The sequence below is a fragment of the Filobasidium floriforme genome (genome assembly GCF_021052385.1).
Source record: "Filobasidium floriforme strain CBS 6241 chromosome Unknown HD553scaffold_2, whole genome shotgun sequence".
In the NCBI taxonomy this organism is placed as follows: Eukaryota; Fungi; Basidiomycota; class Tremellomycetes; order Filobasidiales; family Filobasidiaceae; genus Filobasidium; species Filobasidium floriforme.
In genome coordinates, this window is record NW_025763623.1 from 420,987 (window position 1) to 439,746 (window position 18,760).

The window sequence follows — 18,760 nt, forward strand, 5'->3', positions numbered from 1 at the left end:
CATTACCCAGACATGGAAATGGATGATGAAGCGACATACACACATTTCGCCCATCGGGAGGCTTTCTTTGACTTATTCAACAAGTTTCTGGAATGCCGTCTGGATGAGGCTCTGGTAGAACAAGTTCAGTCGGACAGCGAGGAACGCTTGGTAGAGTCGATTGGAGCGATCGTATGTGCCTATGAACCGCCTGTTGCTTCTCTAAAGGCTGATCGGCGTCTACGAAATATTAGCTGGATCTTTACCTACCCCTGCCGACTCTGCTGGATCCCCATCTAGATGCGATCGTCCCGCCACTATTTCAACTGTTGCGTCAACATCTTGCTAGCAGGTTGGAGAATGATGAACAACAATCCAAGAGACCGCATATCACCCTGGTTCTGTCATCCGAAGCACGGTTGGCAAGGGTTGGAAAGGTGATCAACTGGGTGGTCAAAGTGAGAGGCCGGAAAGCAGTCGGTAAGCATCTGGGAATGATCTCATATGGCAATCTCACTCAGTCGTAATGCATCTCTATAGTATCTCACTTGCCATCCGAGGTGCATAACCTTCCTCTTCTCTTGCGGCTATTTTCGCGCTCGCCAACCGGGACTCTTTACCATCCGATGATATCAGCACCGACATCGTGGGAACTCCGGTCAATATTGTTACTATGGCTGAGCCTTCTGATGACCGTACCCTTCAACCTATCGGCCTTCGATGAATCCATTGCAAGCGGGTCTCCAGAAGGGATCTCTCGGACGGCGACCAAAGTGCAGGACCTCTGCTATCCGCTGCTGTATAAGCCTTCCAAAGAGGGCGAATACGCTGCCTTAGCTTTGGCGAGGCTATATGCCCGGCCGGACTGCAGGAATGGCCTGCAGCCGTTTCTCGCTTGGATTCGTTCCGAACTAGAGAAACAGGATGGGCAGGATGATGGACTTGAAGCGATCTTTGTGAGCGGATGCCCGGTTGGCATTTGTAGAAGCAGTACAAAGAGGCTAACTGGCCCTTGCAAGCCAGCTGGTCAATGTTCTGGCTTTCCTGTCCATCATTCCCGGCTTGCTGCCTTCGGATTCGCTCCACGACAAGTTACAAGACTTAAGGCAATTTCACCAAGAGGTTTTGCATCCACGATTTGAACATGACCAGGGTGTTTCTGCCTCTTCGAGCCTTCTCCGCAAGATGGCCGTTAAATCAGAAGGTCGATGGTGGATGATCAAGCTGGGTTCGAACAGGCCGACGGAAAAGCGATCGGTCAAAATAGTAACAGGGGGATCTTCTGGCCCAACCGACGTACTTCGTTCTTTGGACCACCGGGTTTGGAAACGCCAAGACCTGAATGACGACGCTGATTTCGAGCCGCCAGAAGGTTTCGAGGAGGAGATAGAAAGTCTTTTGCAAAGCCTTTCAGATAAAGTCCGTCCACGGGAGCGTGGGCTGTATGATGAGCTCTTCCAACTGATCGCAAACACGCATCGTTATAAAAGGATACTATCGTCCGGTATTCTGCGGCGAAATACGTGGCTCGTTTGGCATCGGTACTACCTCAAGATCTGTCAACACAGATCATAGAGGCGGTTATCGATTTGTTCAACGGGTCGGAATTTGAGCCTGTGGCAGAGACCGACCGGGGGAGGATCTTGGACCCGGGCGGTGGATCTCGCGGTGATGCGAGATGGCATGGGGTCTGTCTCGCGTTAGCCGAGACAGCGCGAAGAGGCCTGATCGATGAAGAGCGCCTCACTGAGATGTTGCCATGGGTCATCAAGGTCAGATCACGCGACTTGCGCAAACATGTGTTGTGAGCATGTGCTGAATGATCGATCTCCTACGATACTGACAGGCTCTCACTTTCGATATCAAGCGAGGGGCACATTCTGTAGGGTCAAACGTGCGGGACGCTGCAGCGTACTTGATCTGGTCGTTGGCGCGCGCATCCGATCCTCACAGCATGCGGCCCTTTGCTCGAGAGATCGCTATCAAGTTGGTCGCAGTAGCCTGCTTCGATCGGGAAGTTGGGATACGAAGAGCAGCAAGCGCTGCTTTCCAGGAGCACGTCGGACGTATGGTGAGCAACGTTACGTAGCGAACGATGCGAGAGCACGAAACTGATTACGAACTAGCAGGGCCTCCTCCCTCACGGCATCGACGTCCTTCGCAAAACGGACTTTTACTCTGTCAGCGTAAGGCGTTCAGCATTCTTAACGGCAGCGATAGAAGTCGCTCAGTAAGTGTTCTTATCGACTACCGTCGTCGGGCACTAGTGACTCACGCCCAGTCGCAGGCACGATGCTTATCGGTCTGCTTTGATCGACTGTCTGCACTACACTACGCTCCGTCACTGGGACCCTGCAATACGGACATTGGGAGCCTCATCATTAAGGGAGATGTGCAAGATCAAGCCGCGAGAGGCCGCAGGTCATTCGGCGATCGATATCGAGGTATGTTCAAGGCCTTTTGAACAGACTTCTTTCATCGCTTACCGGAATCTGCAAACGTCAATACTAGATCGCTCACCTGAGCTCAGTCGATCCTAACAATATCCATGGCGCTCTTGCCGCGTTGACCGAGCTAGCGGGCTTGTACAACTCGGAAGAAGAAACGCTGACAAAGGTGAGTGAATTGCGGACCGAAGCCAATAAGCGGGCTGACCCTGTCACAAACATAGATTCTAGGTAGCGTGCAAACGATACGGGCATCTGCTTGGCTAACGTTCGGCTCGGACCTACTTCTGGAAGCTGCTGCGAGTTGCATAGTCGCAACAGCATGTGCGCTATCTACTGGGTCGCCAGATATCAAGACGGTCTGCATGAAGATCGTGCATTTGGGCATGCAAAACAAGAAGGAAAACGTTCAGGCCGCCGCAGCAGAAGCATTTGGCGCTTTCAGCCGATATCAAGACTGCACACAGGAAATCACGAAATAAGTACCCTTTCCGAACTTCACTATGAGCCTGAAAATGAATAAGCCTTCCCGTTCTTTACATTTCTAGCAAGTGCGCGTTCTGGACGGATGCTCCCCCGACATGGGGCGGTTTTAGCTTTGGGAAGAACTTCTTTCCCTCAGCACGCGCAGCAGTTGAAACCTGCTATGGAAATACTTTTCGATAACGTAAGCACAACCAAGGTGAGTCTTATTTTCCAGAACCGACACGACGAAATCAGGACATTGAAATATCTAAAACAGTCTCCACGGCCCGAAATCGAAGTGCGAAGAGCTTCTTTGGACTCTCTAGTCTCTCTTGTTGAGGACAATGAAGTGACGAGTGAGATGGGACTCGGTTGCTCCTGTACCAAGGAAAGCTAACGAAGGCATCTTAATAGGCAGCGATGTAGTTTTGCTCGTAGACGCGTTATATGTCGGTCTAGAAGATTACACAACGGATCAGCGGGGGGATGTCGGATCATGGGTGCGGGTCAGTTGTTGCAAAGCCCTTGGCCGCTTAAAAAAGGCGAGGACTGCGTGTGGATCTGAGACCTGGGAACTCGTGGTATCGCGGTTGCTGAGGCTGGCTGTCGAGAAACTAGAAGTGGTTCGACAGGCTGCCTTGTTCGCGCTTGCGGAGCTCGTCCCGAACCTCGCTCCACAATCCTGGGCAAAGGAATTAACCGAAAGAATGTCAGTAACTCGGAGAGACGCTCTTCGATTCGTTGCGGAGCTAATGCCAGTTCTTTGGCCTTCAGAGCTACAATACACGACCGAAAAGACCTGCAAATGGTGTTTTCGACCCTCGCGCCTATGCTGACCTATGCGGGATTGCGAACCTCGCTGCTTATCGGCTTGGTCACGTCTATCGGAAGCAAGAACAAAGATATAGTAAGGGACAATCGGTTTCCGTTCTACTTATCTTCCGCTGACTTCTCCTGATAGACGACAGCCGCTCGGAGATCGCTCCTGCGTGCTATACAAAGTGCACCCAGCCCATCGGTGCAAAGAGACGTGACAGTAGCAATAGGAGACATCTCGGCCTCACATTTCACACAACACCGGATTTTTATCCCAGCCATGATCACCACCTTCGAATTGGCCTCCGCCGATATTTGGCGCGACGCTACGGACGGGACAGTCGTAGAAGCGTGAGTCGACCAGGCGTCTCTTTGTGGTACCTGCGAGCACTACGACTGACGCAAACGATATCAACACAGTCTCCAACGCCTCGTTATTCTTAGCGCCAAGGGTGTACCGAATCTAAAGAATGTCGAGCGTATCATGGCAGCTATGAAAGCGTAAGATCAAGCTGGAATCTCAGCGGTAGAGTCCGCTTACCTGGCTGATATACTCGTGCCGCAGATCGATATCCCTCCTCAAGGTACCAAGTGCTAGGCATCACATCCTTGCGAGATTACCGTGCTTTCTGGATCACTTATACCCGAGGGTAAAACAGCCAAGAGATGCTGGAACCATGCCATGCGCAAGACTGACCGAGCCGTCGAGTTCATAGGTGCGCGCTGCAACAGCAGAGACTCTCTACTTGACTTTGCAGGAGCTCGAGATCGATGAGGACGAGGAGCTTGATGAGCTGTTAACTTCGGTGGACTGGTGAGTCGTAACTACTTCGCACTGCAAACTTTCATCTGAATGATCTCCTGCGTCACCTCACGATAGGACTTCTGAGGAAGCCAAGGCCTCAGTCAGTCCACTTGTGGAACGCTTGAAACAAGTCTTCTGCTAGGTTTCCGTCCATCATCCGGAAGATCGTATATGGTACCGAATCACAACACAATATATACACAACCATGCATGCTACAAACAGGTCATCGTAAAATAGGACAGCGATCACTCGTATAGCCGCTTCAATCGGTATCCATCTTGTCACCACCCTGCCCCGCTGCATCATCGTCTTCCTTGCCTTTCCTGATGACTTCTTCCAAGAACTCTCCAACCCCTCGACCGGCCCGCTCGCTCATGCCAAGACTGCCCATGGTGCCCGTAAGCGCACCGGTTCGCAAAGCGGCGTCGAACCCACTAACGGCTTCTGACCATTGAGCCGACGCGATAATGGATTGGATCTCAGATTGGGTGGGAGGAGAGGAAAGAGGAAGGTCCGAGGGGAGATGGGGGATCAATGAGTGGATGAAATTTGGCGATGAAGTGAGAATGGGAATGAGGTTTGCTGGAGTAAGAATGTCGGTCAAGTGGGCGTCTGAAGAGAGTAATCAGAGAAGCAATTAGCGTCGAACGACAATATGCCGTGCCTGTCTACGATATCTACCTTCGTGAACCTGTTCGGCTCCAGCGTTTTGCACGCTCTGCTGCAGCATCCTCGCCAAAGCGCTAATCTGCTCTTGACTGAAAGGCTGATCTGGCTGAGCGGAAGCCGCTGTAGCAGCTGTACCACTCGGTCCAGGAGTAGCGGGTACGGTATCGCTTGCTCGACCTTGAAAGTCAGCGATACGTTGCGGGCGGGGGGCCTCGGGCATGACGGGATTCGAGGAGGTCGTCAGGGAGTGGGCGGGAGTTTGAGGTGGGAGAGCGGACATGGCACTCCCAGCCGCCTTGGCAAGACCAGCATCAGGAGCGGGACTGTAGAGGGCAAGGAATATTGCTTAGCGAGGTTCTCACCGACTAGTCCGAGGCAGCGGAAGATGGCGCTTACTCGTCAAGGTAAGGAATGGGAGCAAAGTTCGGGTCTTGCAATAGCGAATTAATATTGAATGCGTCCGTCTCGTCCCTAGATGTAGAAGCCTCCTGGAACCAGAACTGAAATACAGGGTCAAGAAACGCTTGATCAGCTCATCGTTATCTTGGAACTCCGGCTGTCAGCAGGATGAACTCACAAAATCCCGACTGTCCGAGCTCGAAAACTTCAACACATGGGTCCTTCCTGACAGATCTGAATCGACCTTCTCGAATGTACAGTCTCCAGGGAAGATGATAAGCTCCTGCGAACGATCGAAGGTCAGTTAGCTGATTTGAATACCAGTGGGAGATGGTACGTCGATCATGAAGAGCACTCACATCGTCCTCAGCCATACTTCCGCCTTCTCTGCTCTTCCAGTCTACGGGATACAGCATAACTTAGATCAGTGACGATCCCGCCAGCAGATCGTGCGAGACCGAGCGGAGCGATGGCTACCGTACTCACAAAACGTAAGGAGACCATCCGCTTCCTGAATTTCGATGCGTCCCTTTGCGGGCTGAGGGTCCACCCAGTTGGTCTCGCCCCTTCGCTTGCATCTTCCGGCTTTGATCGAGATGATGGCCATGATTTTGGATTATCGATTCTGTATTTGGTCTGGATTCTAGCGATCGTTCAGCCTGGGTAGCCTGGTAGTCTTCACAAGTCGATTCAACGAGATCGACTCGTCATCACCTTGAACCTTGATGATGTGCGGCTGCGCTTGCGGGAAATGACGCGCTTCTACCTGGTAAAACCGCGAATCTCGCTTTACGACATGAGGTGTTGTCATATTCAACAAGGTTGATGTACAGATTCGACATCTATCTCGTTCGATCCTACACGACAGCCAAACAACCACGACAGCCGCATCCAGTAGTCACCATGTCGTCCAAGCGAATCGCTGTCCAGCCCATCGTGAGTTGGCGAAGACGGCGATCGCATAAAGCGATTAGTAACGTGGCCGAGCTGAACCTTCACCATGTTTACAGAACGTCATTTTCAAGCACCTTCAAACGGTCAGCAGTCTTCGCTCGTTAAGGATCTCGCTATATCCGGTCTTATAGCTGACACTTGCCCCGCCCTGCTTCGTACTGCTCTTCTGCCTTGTCGTGAACTTCCTTGACCGTCTTACGAATTCAATCACAACCTCGACACGACTTCTTCGGTCCACCCCTTTCCTGTCTCTGTCGGATCGACAATCGGGCGTCTCAAACGACCAGAAAACGAAGGTGGTCTTATGGCTGTATGACCAGAAGGACCTGAGAATCGAGGGAATCATCATTGTGAGTCTCGATTGAGCAAGGGAGTCGCGCAAGCATAAGTATTGCGGGACAATACGCTACTACATCCATAAACATCTCGGTACAATATCGACTCGACTACTAGCTAATAAATTCGTGGATTCGTCTCGCAGGGGTTTGACGAGTTCATGAACGTGGTACTGGACGAGGCAGCGGAGGTCTACGTCAAATCCCAAAAGCCTAAGAGGCCTCTCGGTAGGTCGTGAGACCCAGATCGAGTTTTTCGAGAAGCCACGATATTGACCAACTCTTGCTTCATTTCACTCACCTTCTTTGCGCCTGTTTCAACCCGCGACCTCTGCATGTCCATCTCAACGCCAATCAGGCCGGATCATGTTGAAGGGGGACAACATCACCCTGATACAGACTGCATGAACTCCCTCCTAGGATCGGTATCTAATTGTTCGTCTTCGGGTCAAGGGGAGCTGAGGGTGTCGTAGCAACAAGAAAGAGTTCCCAGAAACTAGGATGGATACGATCCCTTCGGACTACACTACGACAACCACCTTGCTTCTCCTCGAGATCACAAAAGCAAGCTTGCGGCATTATTGTCCCACTCGTCTGTTTCTTTTCGGTTCAGCATCGTCCCCTTCGTCCGGTTATATTGTTGAGAATTTGTAAGCTAGAAAATGCGGGAAGGGACGGTACTGCCAACCACCGCGGCTGTCTCCAGAGATACCTACGCATTGTACATGACTGTCAGGCAGGTTGCCCGAGTTCGGGATTCGTCTCAGTAGGGCACCTTTCGCAATGAAACTTCGCTGGCTCGTTTGCGCAATCGAAGTGAGTGTCGCCTGGGTAAGGGTCTCGTCATATATCGTCATATCGTTGGCATCGAGGCAAGTCCATTGCCCGTGGGTATTTGTTACAAACCTGGCTTGCTCTGTCTATCAAAGCGTCCGCCCCACCTGTGCGGACGTTTTGGACGGCACGGCAACTTCTTTGTTGACGAGATCACTGTCGGTCGGCCTTCCTTTCGTTGAAGCGATGGGAGAACCTTTCTCTTTCAAATCTGACTTATCGGTAACGGGACTCTTCTCGCCAGCATCTGACCGTTTCTCCAGCATGCTTCGGTATTCGATGTCTGCTATGGAGCCTTCGTCTGGAGAGCCCATGTCAGGCAGTATCGTTCGTGTCTGATCCGCCGTCCCGCCAGAAGGCGCATAAGGTGGTGTGGGAGGGTATTCGATAGTAGCGGGCTGCCTTCCGACTGTTCGTGCATACTCTTCCGAAATGTGCATATTCTGGCCGGCCGAGATGGCCTTGATGACTGGAATCGATCGGGGTTAGCGGAAGAGAAGACTGCGAGACGGGTTGTAAACTTACTTTGCCAATGGGACCGCTCATGCAACTGTCTTTTCAAGGCTCGGCCGAAAAAGTCGGACATGTCGCGCACCTTCCAGTCGTTTGGTACCATTTCCAGAACCTAGTTAAGCAATACAGTGTTAGCAGGGACCTAGAACAGAACCATACAACCCTGCTTGCCTCCAGGCTGTCCAAGTGCAGTGCTTGCGCATTCAGCAAGGCAGCCGTCTCCTTGCTGGCCTCCGCGCTGAAGGAAGAGAGGGAGATATCAACCTTGCCTCTTCAGGCTAGATAGTGTGACGGACGACATACCCTTCCGACATGTACACCTTCAGCAGGATCGAGACCAGTTGCTGGCGCAGCTGGCCCTCTATAGTACCACGTCGTCTTCTTCCAACATCGCCTAGGCTTGCCCATGGCTCTAGTGACTTGATTCTACTGGTGACAGCGTGGGCGATTTTGGGCGGCAAGACTTCGCCGCCTTGTGTGCAGTAAGTCTCCGCTGATACTGAGTCCCGCAATTGCAGGGCGAGAAGGCGTAAAGCTTTGTCGTGCTTGCCGAGCTAGGAAGCGGACATCTTCAGCTCGCGATAAGGCCTCAAGGGGGAGGAATAATGACTTACCCTCCCATACACTATGGCTCGCTCATAAAACAGGGCTTGAAGCTTTTCCAGCCTGCCTTCGACAGCCCGGAGGTCAAAGAACGGAGAACTTTGTAAGAACAGTATCGTTTTGAGTCGAACGGTTTTGGCCGGCGAGTCGTGGGCGGTCTCCGCGATATATTGGCAGTACGTAAGATTGGGTCGCGTCTGGTGATATTCGTCGACTGCTCATCCATTCGTTAGCTCCTGATATAGACTGAAAGGAGACGTGTCGAGCCCTACATAATTCCTGAAAGTGGTAGACGACGCCGTCATCTTCAAGAAACGCTTCGCAGCGGTCGAGAAGATGAGAAGCGTAGGCGTCGTGAAAGTTACGATCCTAACAGGTATACGTCAGTGCTCCATACGGCACATTGAACACCCAGGTACACTCACTATGCTACGCCGGACCACAACCACATGCTCGAGGTAGTCGCCAGCTGCCTGCTCATTGATTTCCCGCATATCTTCCAACAATTGCGCGGTATTAAAGGCCCAACCGGGACGCCCATCAATGACAGTCAGAGCCTTTGAGGGGTAGTATCTCTCAGTCGCATGAATCAGACGACAGGAGATGCAAATCCAACTGACTCTGAGCACAGCAGGCGCATCGCGCCTCAGTAGCCACAGCAGGTACTTTCGCAACAACGACTGATCGCTGATCTCCAAAAGTAGCTGCGCGATCTCTCCTACCGGATTTATGCAGCGTTGATCCGGCGTCTCGCCCTCTGCGATTCTGACGTCGCAAGGTTAATATCAATTTTGCGGCGCACTCTGAACAAGACAACTTACTTTACCAAGCCTTGAAGCAACCTTTCTTTTTGACCGGTCATCCTCAATAACTCGCATTTCAGATAGGGATGCTGTATTGGATCTGTAAACTCTTCCACCTCCGAAACAATGCAATCATTGGTACCAGCTAGCAGCTGTAGCAACTCTTCTATTTCACCCGACTCGCTCAGGAGTTTAGCTAGAGTCGTATCGATCGCCTGGAAGGTCGACTCAAGTTCAAGCTAGTGCAATATTGAACTTTGCGAGATCACGCACCTGCATGGTTCGATTGTCCCCACTGGCATCTTGTCTGGAAGCGGCTTTGCGGCGAGAAGTTTGCGCTTTTCGAAGGTATTCCATCATCATCGTCTTGACCAGATTGGAGAGCTGCGTCCTCAACTCCTTGACCTCAGGAGACGGTATTTCCACATCGACCAATGACGAACCATAGACCTGTCTGAGCTTGTGGTCGACTACCTTTGCGGGTCAACATCGCTTGTTGAACACGCACGCTGTCACAGGCAATAACTTACCGATGGAGCCAGAATCTTCGGCAGATTTCGAGTCCGCTTCTGCACCCTGCCAAATGACCGCCTCGTCGTCTGGGCCGATACTCTTGCCGACGTGTTCAGAAAGTAACCTGATGACGAATCTCGGATCTATCTTGCTTTTCTGAAAGTACGATCCTGCATCCTCGAACAACGCCTTGGAATAGTTCTGGTAGGCTATTCGGCAGTACATATACCTAAGATCGGCAGTATGGCTTGTCTGCATGAGGTGGCGGTGCTCAGCAAGTAGTGACGTCCAGCAGTGCACGCCCGGCTGAACTAACCTTGTCACCGTCGATTTCGCCTCGTTTCCCCTTTCGCCGTTGAACCTCTGTCAATTTGACGGCTTCGTCTAGATTGCCCGAGTCTATTAGAGCGTCGGCATTAAGAAGCCAGGACCGCGGTGCGATAGCGATGACAGCATCGTCCGTGAACAATAACGTTTCCGCTATGGTCGTTGTTGCTGGCCTCGAAGCGCTCCCAGAGGAATCCTGACTGATCATCGGTGGGCGATGGTCCAATCTAGACGAATCGACGGGGAAAAATGGGGGTGATAGGCCGGAACCAGGTGGAGGCTCGAAAGGTGTCTCGGCGTCCAGAAGGTTGTCGTCACTCCTCAGCCGAGGTAGTTCTGCCGGTGGTCGAGGCGAAGGAATGATCTTCGTGGAACGCGCTGCAAGCTTGTCGTCTCGTTGTCGATTGGGAGTAGCGATACCGTACGGGTTGGACGTCAAATGCAATGGATTTGCGCCCAGAGGCAAAGCGATCGTCTGCAACAATCCGCCACCTGTCCCACTGGCAATGATAGACATCGAGTGGATGGTGAGCGTGTCATCTCGTAGCAGCGCGACCACAGAGTCGCCCTCGATAACTGCAATGAAGAGTTACGCATAACGTCAATTAGGTACTTTAAGTTGACGAAACGCTTAACAGACATACCGATGGACTTCGGATGGCTTTGCCATGTGATGGTGCCTTTTACTGGATCTCCTTCTTTGTTCACAAAGACACCGATTGTGCCCGATCCCGCAAAAGACGTGCAGAGGAACTCTTCCTCTCCCGGGATCACTGCAATGTTGACCTCAAGGGAACCCTCGATCCCGATCTCGGCCGGATCTACCTGGGCGATAGGCAGGACCTCGTACATGTTTTGATCGAGAAGGTTCACGATGCAATACTTTGAAGAATCTGCCACCGCCATGGTCCCGCCTGATCTGACTGCTCGAGTGAGAGTATCTGGTAGAGGAACATCCTGTGTTACATAAGAGGGCATCAGGCGGACGCTTCCGGGCCTTCCAGTTTAATCCGAGGAAGAAACACGTACGTGAAGGAAACTGAGCTTGTTGCCCAGCCTGTAGATGGAGATGGCCTTTCGCTTGACGATGCTCAACGTGATATCCACCCCCTTGCCACCGTTATCATCGTCGCCTGGTCTCCAAGCGATCTCCTGATCATCGAGTGCCACGTCTATGACATCGCGTATCGGTTGTGCACTTCCGTGAGGTAGCGGTTCGAGTGTGGGTAGTGCGAGAAAGTAAAGTGTGCCATCTAGAGCATTGCGATCAGATGGGGTTAGAATGTGTTGACTCAAGTATCACGTCAAAGGGGAAAACTTGCCAGCTTGAATTGCGACTTTTCCAACACGCGGTAACAGGTAGATATTGTCCACAGCCTTCCTTGAAGATATGGTATGCCCATTTTTTAGAACATATGGTCCAGCCTATCGAGGGTAAGGAAGTTAGACTGAGGGTTGCGAACTGAAATCTTGATAGAAGCGGTACTGACACCGCTCGTGCTGCTACTTGGGCTGTTATAATCGAGGGTGTACCACCATACTTGGCCATCCGACGATCCGACATATAGGTTGGTCCCTGTCAAAGCAAAAGCATATAAGCTCGATATCAAGAGCTGACAGGTCGACCTGGTTTACCGTATCCTACAGAGCAAGTGATCTTCGCTCTCGGTCTGTCCGAACCCGACAAGCTGACATCCGGGCTAAGCCCTTCCGACCGCAAAGAGAACCCAGATAACCCTGGAGATGAAGCTCTTCCTATCTGCGAGGTCCGCCGCGTCGCAGCAGCGGCACCCCCAGATACTAAAGCTGAGAGTCGATTGAGGGGTTGTACCGGAGAAGCCGAAGTCGCGACTGGTGCAGATACCAACCGTCAGCCAGGTGTAGCAGCAGGATCATACCCTGACCTACCTTCCGGGTGGGCAAACGAGATCAGGTTGTTGTCCTGGAAGACATTCCCTACGAGCTGTTCCGTAAAGTAGCTCTGAGCAGGACCGTCCATCTTCCCACTCGACCGGAATCGTTCCTCCTTAGGACTGACTTGACACTTCTAGTTCGATATGGCCATCACAGGCGAAAGGTATTCAGCAGATTAGCGGTCGGAAGAAGCTGATCGGTGGAACGAGCAACCGGTGTTCATCCTGCGATACCACTCTCAAGAGCTCAGCTCGCTCAAGGCCGTGACGACTTGTCGCCCTCCACCTCACCGTCGGAAGCAAATCGCGAGTATCAATCGACGCTGGGGTTGCAATCGTGACAGTGAATGAGAATGAATAGATAGATATAGGGAAATGACAGATTCGCTACATCGTTCAACGCCTCCTTTCTCTTCCTCTATAAGCCTATAAGTCTATATATGAGTCGGAAAGCGAGTGTGGGTGCGCATGACCAGTACAAAGTACAAGAGCGCCTTTTCGTTTGCTTCGCCGGTATGTCCGGTTTACAACCAACGGGGAGAAGAGAGGTAGGGATACAGGCCCGTCGAGCTGAGCTGAACCGAACCGAGCTGGATGTCCGGTGGAGGTCCGAGGTCGAGATCGAGGTTGATACAGGTAGAGGGCGAGAGTACGTGACCGGGAGTCTGAAGGGTTCCGGTAATATGATGTTTGTTGTTTATGTTGACCAGCTGGTCGACCGAGGACGTCGTGATGATAATGGATGGTTGAGGACGAATAGGGGAAATGGGAGACTTCGTAAAGAAGACCTTTTGGGTGCCGGAAGAGGGAAGAAGGCTAAGCGGGATCGTTCTCCCCCCAAGTGAATCTAGGGGGATCGATCGACCGTCTTAATCTAGTTCTTCTTGAGGAAGTTCCACTTGGCCTCCATGACACCGTCACCGAGACCGCCGTTGGCGAGGGCCTGGAAGACGGCGGGGCTCATGTCGAGGTCCGAGTCACCACAGCTGGGGCAGCTGTCAACGACGACGGCGTAGACCGACTTGCCGTTGGCCTTGATTCTGACTCCTTGACCGCAGTTGTTGCCGTTGTTCCTGTCGTAGAGGCCCTTGCCGATAGCAACGACCATGTCGCTGTCGACGGAGTTCCAGCCACCTGTGGTAAACGAACAGACCGAAGTCAGCGTCGGAAGTCGAAATGGTCCGGTCCGGATCGAATCGAAATCGAAGAAGCTACTCACAATTACCAAGTCCGACGTTGAACCAGGTGGATCGTCCGGTCCTCTGGAGACGAGACTCGAGGACGTGGGCCTGCTCAGCCTCGGCGACGGGAGCGGCGTTGACCATGGCCAAAGAGGCGAGGACGGAGATGATGGTGACCTTGGTGAATCCGAACATTGTGTAATGTGATCGAGTGTTTTGAGTGGTTGTTGGTTGGACGAGTGAAGGTGTTGGACTTGGAGGTCGAGAGTGAAGTGACGAGATGTGTGAGTTGGTTTGAGTTGTGAAGAGAAAGAGAGAAGACCAAATCCCCCCTCGACGACTTCCAAACGTCCAGATACTTATACCCGTCTGGCACCCGCCTCTGGGTGGTTTCCGGGTCAGCACACCGCCGAAAAGACGACGAGGTCGAGAGACGTTGATCGTACGGGACCATCGGGTTAGCCTGGTGAATTCAGTCAGCAAGAAAGAGGGTAGCGACGAAGTTCGGGGATCGTATGGACCTCCTCACCCTGTTTCTTGGCAAGGGCCGCAACCGGATCGTCGCGTTCGTCGGCCCCGGATACGTTGACCGCTGTCATCTCTGGGGTCCGAGCGAGGGCGACGTCGATATAACGACGTCGTTCCCTTGCCAGCTAGCGGTTTTTTAGGGTGCTAGCGGTTGTACGGCTCGATCTATTCTTTGTTCCATATGGGTACAATTGTCCCGAGGAAGCGATCATGTGAATTTTGCGAAATAGAGTTTTTCCATAGAGGCCGGTCTTTGTCTCGATGGGATCAGGGCGAGATTCCCGGAACACGACCACCGCGGGAGGAAGGAACAGGACAGAACGGGAACAAAAGGATCCGCATCTGGCCCGCGGAAAGGCGTCGCGGGAAGACGCAGGCACAGTTTTACATCCGAAACTAGGGTGGTCGACCCTTTCCGACTGGATTCGGGGTGACATCCGGGTCGATCGGTACTGGACGATCCCCGCATCGCCGATACCCTGTTTCAACATATCCACCTCTGCTGCTATGACGTTTCGGATCGGTTCGAACATTAAACACTCCTTTGACTATTCATCCTTGGCATCCCTGACCCCTTGAGCCCCTGCAGGCCTGCATAGGATAAGCGGGTGAGCTCGTGGGTTTCGGTCGCGTAGCTCGTCCACGTTCGACCTTCAAAAAGGGTGGGTACTGGATGGTTTTGAACGCTAAAACGCTAGCTTCTTTTTGAGTTGTCATCAAAAGCCACATTGTACATCGCGTCGTCTCCTGAATACGCGTATCTCTTTCTGACATCATCCTCAATCTCTGCTCTTCGGTACGACCCGTGTCAAAACGTCATACTCGCTAAACGTCATACATATCGTCATCATGGAAGCCAACTACCCCGCTCTCAGCTTGTGCAGCAACACGGGTCCTTCCGTGTCCGCAGCATCGACCGATTCAGCGACGAATCGCAAACTAGTCGATTACATCAGGGCAGAGACGACCCGACTGATTATCGCAGACTCTCAGAGGATGCAGGCTACAGGCGTCCGAGCACACGGTATCGCCACTCTCCTGTGCACCGCACGGGCCAACGTCTCCAAGTCGATCCGTGCGTCGCTCGAGCGCAATCAGGGCAAGGACGAGTATGACGTCGAAAAGACCGTCAGGTTGGAAGCCGAATTACCTTCCGCCTTCATCTCTCTCGACGAGGATTTCAGACGGTGGTCAGAGAGCGTATCGTGTCAGGTCAGGTGGGATGTGGAGATGGTGAACGCCTAACGAAGCGTATCCGCATGTCAAAATGAAACTCGCCGTGTCGATTCGGCCTAGCGCATGCGACTCGCCCTTGTAGCCAGCACAGTGCATGACCATATTGCGTTGGAACAGATTCGACTCGTTCCTAGATTCCCACTCATTCTCTCTTCATCTGCGCTCTGTTCTTGGCCGCAGCCTGCTTGGCCTTCATGTCCCTGTTGACGTTATTTTCCACTTAGTTCGCCATCTCGCCGCAACCCCTGGGAGTCGCTCGCTCACTCACCTCCACTCGCAACCCTCTTCAAACTCGCACCACCCACACCGACTGACGTTCTCGATCCCTACCCCTTCGGGCTGCCTGACGCCCATCCAAAAGCGCAGGACGCTTTCGAGGCTCTTGGCGAGCAAGACCCGATCGTGAGTGAAGACGTGCGATCCAATGATGCTGCCGTCTTTGGGTCGCTTTCGCTTGCTCTTTTTTTCCGGTTTCAAGGGCGTGGCTTCGGTCGAACGTGTAGTAGTCGGTCGTTCAAGGTCGATGGTACCTTTTGAGGTCTCGAATTCATGAGCAGCCTTGCCTGTCTCGCCGGCCTCTGGCAGGGAGGAGCTCGACGACATAGGATCGGCAGGGTTATGTACCACTTCGGCTTGAATCTTGGCCGAAAGATCCAGTAAAGGTGCTTGTGCTTGATTTGGCTCCGAACCGACTCTCGAAGGTAACGGAGTGTCTTGCAGTCCCTGGATTTCCGCGAAGCTCGCATCGACACTTGTTTCCGCAGGCAGATCCTTCAAGCTCTCTTCTATGGCCAGCGCGAGCAGGCGTTCTTCCTCTGTCGCTTGCAACTGGTCGGCCGTAGATCCCACCATGTGCATTGGCTCGTCAGATAATACGGAACTCGAGGTTTGTTGTTCCTCTCCCTTGACCCGTCTCGATTTGCGCTTATGGTCGACCTTTGTAGAAGTCGTCCGAACGTTCCTGTAGACCAGCTCAAGGCGATCTTCGCTTCGACCAAAGTTACCCTCCGTGTCAACCCCAGCCTGACCCAATCCGAGCCGCTTGACAAGATCCACCCAACAATCAACGTAGTCCCAGAGGCATTTTCCATCGAACAGGCGTGGCTCGAGACCGTTCCCGTGGATGACGCTCCGAGATTCGATCAGAAAGTCTTCCGAGAGCTTGGCGGTTGGGTCGAGGTGAAGATGGCGGAACAAAAGGCTCCATGAGAACTCTTCAAACGGTTGATTTCCTGAGATCGATAGATCGATCTGGGGTGCTGAATCTGAATCGGCAGGTTGCTGTAATGTCTCACTGCCGGCCTGCTCAGAGTCAACTCGCGAGTCCTCGTCAATCGATATCGGGCAAGCCTGACTTCCGGACGCAGCATCTCCATCAATTGGCAGTCCAGCGACCTGAGAGCATTTGCCAGGGATATGCCGCTCATTGGAGGCCGCCAGCATGCCATCTAGAATCTCCTTGTAGCACATGAGTTGCATCATACCGCTTCTGGCGGTATCCAACCGCGGCAACGTCCCGCTCGCTCTTGTTTTTGAGTCAGAGACCAGCAAGCGATGAGTCCTCTTGCTCGACCTACGAGCCTTGGATTCAGGGTTCGATGCGAAGAACGATGTCAAAAGGCGTTGGGACTTTCTTTCCGGAGAATTGGTTCGTGCATCCTCGGGTGTTGCTATCTTATCCAGAACAAGCTCGTCCTGTTGTCAAGGCCGAAGATCAATCGAATTAGTAACGGTGTCAGATACGTGCAGACCCAGTCAAGCGAGGACTTACAATGACGCCGACTACCATGAAGCCGCACACAAAGCCAACCACAGGTAGCTCTCGACACTTCCCGATGTCAAGCAAGGCTTGCAAGCTCGAAAGCATATTCAAGAACCTGTTGAACCGGATTCAGTGCCGAAGATTCAAGCATTTACGGGGACTGATCAACGGGGACTCATCAACAACTTACCGCAAGCCCCAAACGTCTTCTCTGGTTGTGGTTGTCACTTTCACTTCGACAGGATGGATCTCTTTCTCCAGCTTCTTGTGTACCACCTAGAGACGATAAAACGAATCAGCCACGGTGCTCTCGGACTGCTTTCGCAAGCAGAATCACTTCGCCTCGCCTACCAGAAGTAATGATGGGTTTATTAGCTTTTCCCCAACACAGTCTTAATTAGACCGAGAACTGACTTCATGATCTTCTCGTGGTCGCCGGCTTTAACTTTGTTCAGGGGTATCTGTTTGCCTTCCCGACTAACGATAATGTCGGGTCGATCTTCCGGCTTGAGGTACGGCTTCGAGCGTAGCCGGCTGTCGAATCAACGCACATCAGGTTCGATCAGCGTTGAAGAAGGGCAAGAAACCTGCCATTACTCACTAATCGTACTGGACTTCACACCACAGGGGGCCAACGAGGTCGGACACGCTGAAGAATTCTCGTTTCCTGAAGCGCTGGAACAAGCTTCGATCGTCCCTAGCGATCTGTACCGCCTCTAGCAAGTTCCCGTCCTCATCCACCGAGATCGGTATGATTTTAATATCCGGTTCGAAATTGGCCTGTTGAGATTCTTCCACAGACTCGGGGTGTAGCAGCGAGGTAACCTGGTCGACGAGCTCTTCCTCGAACGCGGAATTCTGGGACAACGCAAGTTCAGGGGCATCAACTTCATCCTTGACGATGCCGCCTGGCTGTTGCCGCTCCGTCTCATATGCTACAGTCACCGTCTCCTTCTCTCGGACTGTCGTCGGTCTTGCAGCCATCTGGTTCTCGAGCCTCTGAATCTCGGCCTCGAGGGATTCATCATAGTCGTAAAGGTCGTCGAATTCGTCATCGGAGATTGAGGTCATCAAGGAGGAAGACCAGGAGGCGGGTCGTTGGCAAGATCTACGTCGGATTAGGTACCGCCACAGGATTGTTGTGTCTAGTACAAGCTATCTCAATGGGTTTGCGAGCGATTCCAGGTCGCCGTCCCGAGATCAAGTGGCAAGTGGTACATGGGATAGTTGTCGGAAGCGATGTCGCATGTTCGTGTGATGCATGATGACAACGTAAACAAACTTCGGGGTCGAGGCTTAGCATTCAGAAAGGCATAACGACAAATCCGTCATCCTGTAGTGGGTTTGGGGAAGGTGTCACGCTTTATCGCGGGTCATTGCGTTTGCGTCCCTTGATTCTCTATCTCTACTCGCGTCTCCTTGGGGTCGTGCGTTCGACTCGCGTCCTAACCTCACGGTTGGGTTTTCTCCCCTTGTGGGCAGATGTCATCGCGGCAGGTCGGTAATCAACCAGGTTTGTATGCAGCAATGTGTGCTTGGGCTAGGCGGGCAACCGAACAGTCCATCTGTGTTGGCGTACGCAACCTTGAATTGAGGATTGGATGTGAGGAGGGTAAGGGAGCGCAACGTGCCGGGCTGGCACCAACTTCTTTTTTGCCCTTTTTGCGCGCGAGACTT

General features: G+C 52.6%; 7 protein-coding genes across 7 annotated transcripts; 3 read left to right on the forward strand and 4 right to left on the reverse strand.

Annotated features, from left to right (window-relative positions):
- Positions 1-12: 12 nt before the first annotated feature.
- On the forward strand, positions 13-2,908 carry HD553DRAFT_338822 (armadillo-type protein; the record flags this gene model as incomplete). Its single annotated transcript, XM_046182378.1, has 10 exons — positions 13-171; positions 234-459; positions 520-935; positions 1,003-1,398; positions 1,470-1,751; positions 1,826-2,050; positions 2,109-2,209; positions 2,267-2,423; positions 2,491-2,595; positions 2,651-2,908. The coding sequence occupies 10 exons, from the start codon at positions 13-15 to the stop codon at positions 2,906-2,908; spliced, it is 2,325 nt and encodes a 774-aa protein (XP_046039552.1).
- Positions 2,909-3,987: 1,079 nt separating this feature from the next.
- On the forward strand, positions 3,988-4,654 carry HD553DRAFT_338823 (uncharacterized protein; the record flags this gene model as incomplete). The annotated part of the gene is made up of 5 exons (XM_046182379.1): positions 3,988-4,058; positions 4,128-4,208; positions 4,273-4,291; positions 4,424-4,521; positions 4,588-4,654. The coding sequence occupies 5 exons, from the start codon at positions 3,988-3,990 to the stop codon at positions 4,652-4,654; spliced, it is 336 nt and encodes a 111-aa protein (XP_046039553.1).
- Positions 4,588-6,245, reverse strand: HD553DRAFT_94238 (proteasome complex subunit Rpn13 ubiquitin receptor-domain-containing protein). The gene is made up of 6 exons (XM_046184616.1): positions 6,068-6,245; positions 5,941-5,981; positions 5,760-5,864; positions 5,579-5,682; positions 5,195-5,505; positions 4,588-5,125 (listed from the first exon to the last, which is right to left on the reverse strand). The coding sequence occupies exons 1-6, from the start codon at positions 6,186-6,188 to the stop codon at positions 4,776-4,778; spliced, it is 1,032 nt and encodes a 343-aa protein (XP_046039554.1). The 5' UTR covers positions 6,189-6,245; the 3' UTR covers positions 4,588-4,775.
- A 185-nt stretch (positions 6,246-6,430) lies between these two features.
- Positions 6,431-7,466, forward strand: HD553DRAFT_94671 (uncharacterized protein). Its single transcript, XM_046184619.1, has 5 exons — positions 6,431-6,517; positions 6,592-6,618; positions 6,832-6,885; positions 7,017-7,098; positions 7,229-7,466. Exons 1-5 carry the CDS (start codon positions 6,485-6,487, stop codon positions 7,276-7,278), a joined length of 246 nt encoding a protein of 81 aa, XP_046039555.1. The 5' UTR covers positions 6,431-6,484; the 3' UTR covers positions 7,279-7,466.
- A 216-nt stretch (positions 7,467-7,682) lies between these two features.
- On the reverse strand, positions 7,683-12,584 carry HD553DRAFT_94681 (uncharacterized protein). Its single transcript, XM_046184620.1, has 18 exons — positions 12,372-12,584; positions 12,099-12,314; positions 11,954-12,039; positions 11,786-11,888; positions 11,493-11,716; positions 11,108-11,420; positions 10,453-11,039; positions 10,154-10,388; positions 9,897-10,093; positions 9,642-9,838; positions 9,441-9,585; positions 9,246-9,377; positions 9,093-9,189; positions 8,832-9,034; positions 8,521-8,771; positions 8,389-8,455; positions 8,230-8,329; positions 7,683-8,173 (listed from the first exon to the last, which is right to left on the reverse strand). The coding sequence occupies exons 1-18, from the start codon at positions 12,460-12,462 to the stop codon at positions 7,794-7,796; spliced, it is 3,624 nt and encodes a 1,207-aa protein (XP_046039556.1). The 5' UTR covers positions 12,463-12,584; the 3' UTR covers positions 7,683-7,793.
- A 666-nt stretch (positions 12,585-13,250) lies between these two features.
- On the reverse strand, positions 13,251-13,752 carry HD553DRAFT_267700 (riboflavin aldehyde-forming enzyme; the record flags this gene model as incomplete). Its single annotated transcript, XM_046177537.1, has 2 exons — positions 13,251-13,510; positions 13,596-13,752. 2 exons carry the CDS (start codon positions 13,750-13,752, stop codon positions 13,251-13,253), a joined length of 417 nt encoding a protein of 138 aa, XP_046039557.1.
- A 1,711-nt stretch (positions 13,753-15,463) lies between these two features.
- On the reverse strand, positions 15,464-18,154 carry HD553DRAFT_338829 (exonuclease V a 5' deoxyribonuclease-domain-containing protein; the record flags this gene model as incomplete). The annotated part of the gene is made up of 7 exons (XM_046182380.1): positions 15,464-15,521; positions 15,590-17,016; positions 17,093-17,198; positions 17,274-17,359; positions 17,421-17,430; positions 17,498-17,617; positions 17,685-18,154. 7 exons carry the CDS (start codon positions 18,152-18,154, stop codon positions 15,464-15,466), a joined length of 2,277 nt encoding a protein of 758 aa, XP_046039558.1.
- Positions 18,155-18,760: the final 606 nt, after the last annotated feature.

What these genes read in the sequence shown, in the direction of transcription:
- HD553DRAFT_94238 (XM_046184616.1), bottom strand. Translation starts at nt 6,188, where the DNA reads ATGGCCATCATCTCGATCAAAGCCGGAAGATGCAAGCGAAGGGGCGAG. An exon ending in GGATGGTCTCCTTACGTTTT is followed by an intron (nt 5,982 to 6,067) that starts GTGAGTACGGTA and finishes TGTATCCCGTAG; the next exon opens with ACTGGAAGAGCAGAGAAGGC. An exon ending in GAAGTATGGCTGAGGACGAT is followed by an intron (nt 5,865 to 5,940) that starts GTGAGTGCTCTT and finishes GATCGTTCGCAG; the next exon opens with GAGCTTATCATCTTCCCTGG.
- HD553DRAFT_94671 (XM_046184619.1), top strand. Translation starts at nt 6,485, where the DNA reads ATGTCGTCCAAGCGAATCGCTGTCCAGCCCATC. An exon ending in GAATCGCTGTCCAGCCCATC is followed by an intron (nt 6,518 to 6,591) that starts GTGAGTTGGCGA and finishes CCATGTTTACAG; the next exon opens with AACGTCATTTTCAAGCACCT. An exon ending in GAATCGAGGGAATCATCATT is followed by an intron (nt 6,886 to 7,016) that starts GTGAGTCTCGAT and finishes TTCGTCTCGCAG; the next exon opens with GGGTTTGACGAGTTCATGAA.
- HD553DRAFT_94681 (XM_046184620.1), bottom strand. Translation starts at nt 12,462, where the DNA reads ATGGACGGTCCTGCTCAGAGCTACTTTACGGAACAGCTCGTAGGGAAT. An exon ending in CTCGTTTGCCCACCCGGAAG is followed by an intron (nt 12,315 to 12,371) that starts GTAGGTCAGGGT and finishes TATCTGCACCAG; the next exon opens with TCGCGACTTCGGCTTCTCCG. An exon ending in GAGCCATAGTGTATGGGAGG is followed by an intron (nt 8,772 to 8,831) that starts GTAAGTCATTAT and finishes TCCGCTTCCTAG; the next exon opens with CTCGGCAAGCACGACAAAGC.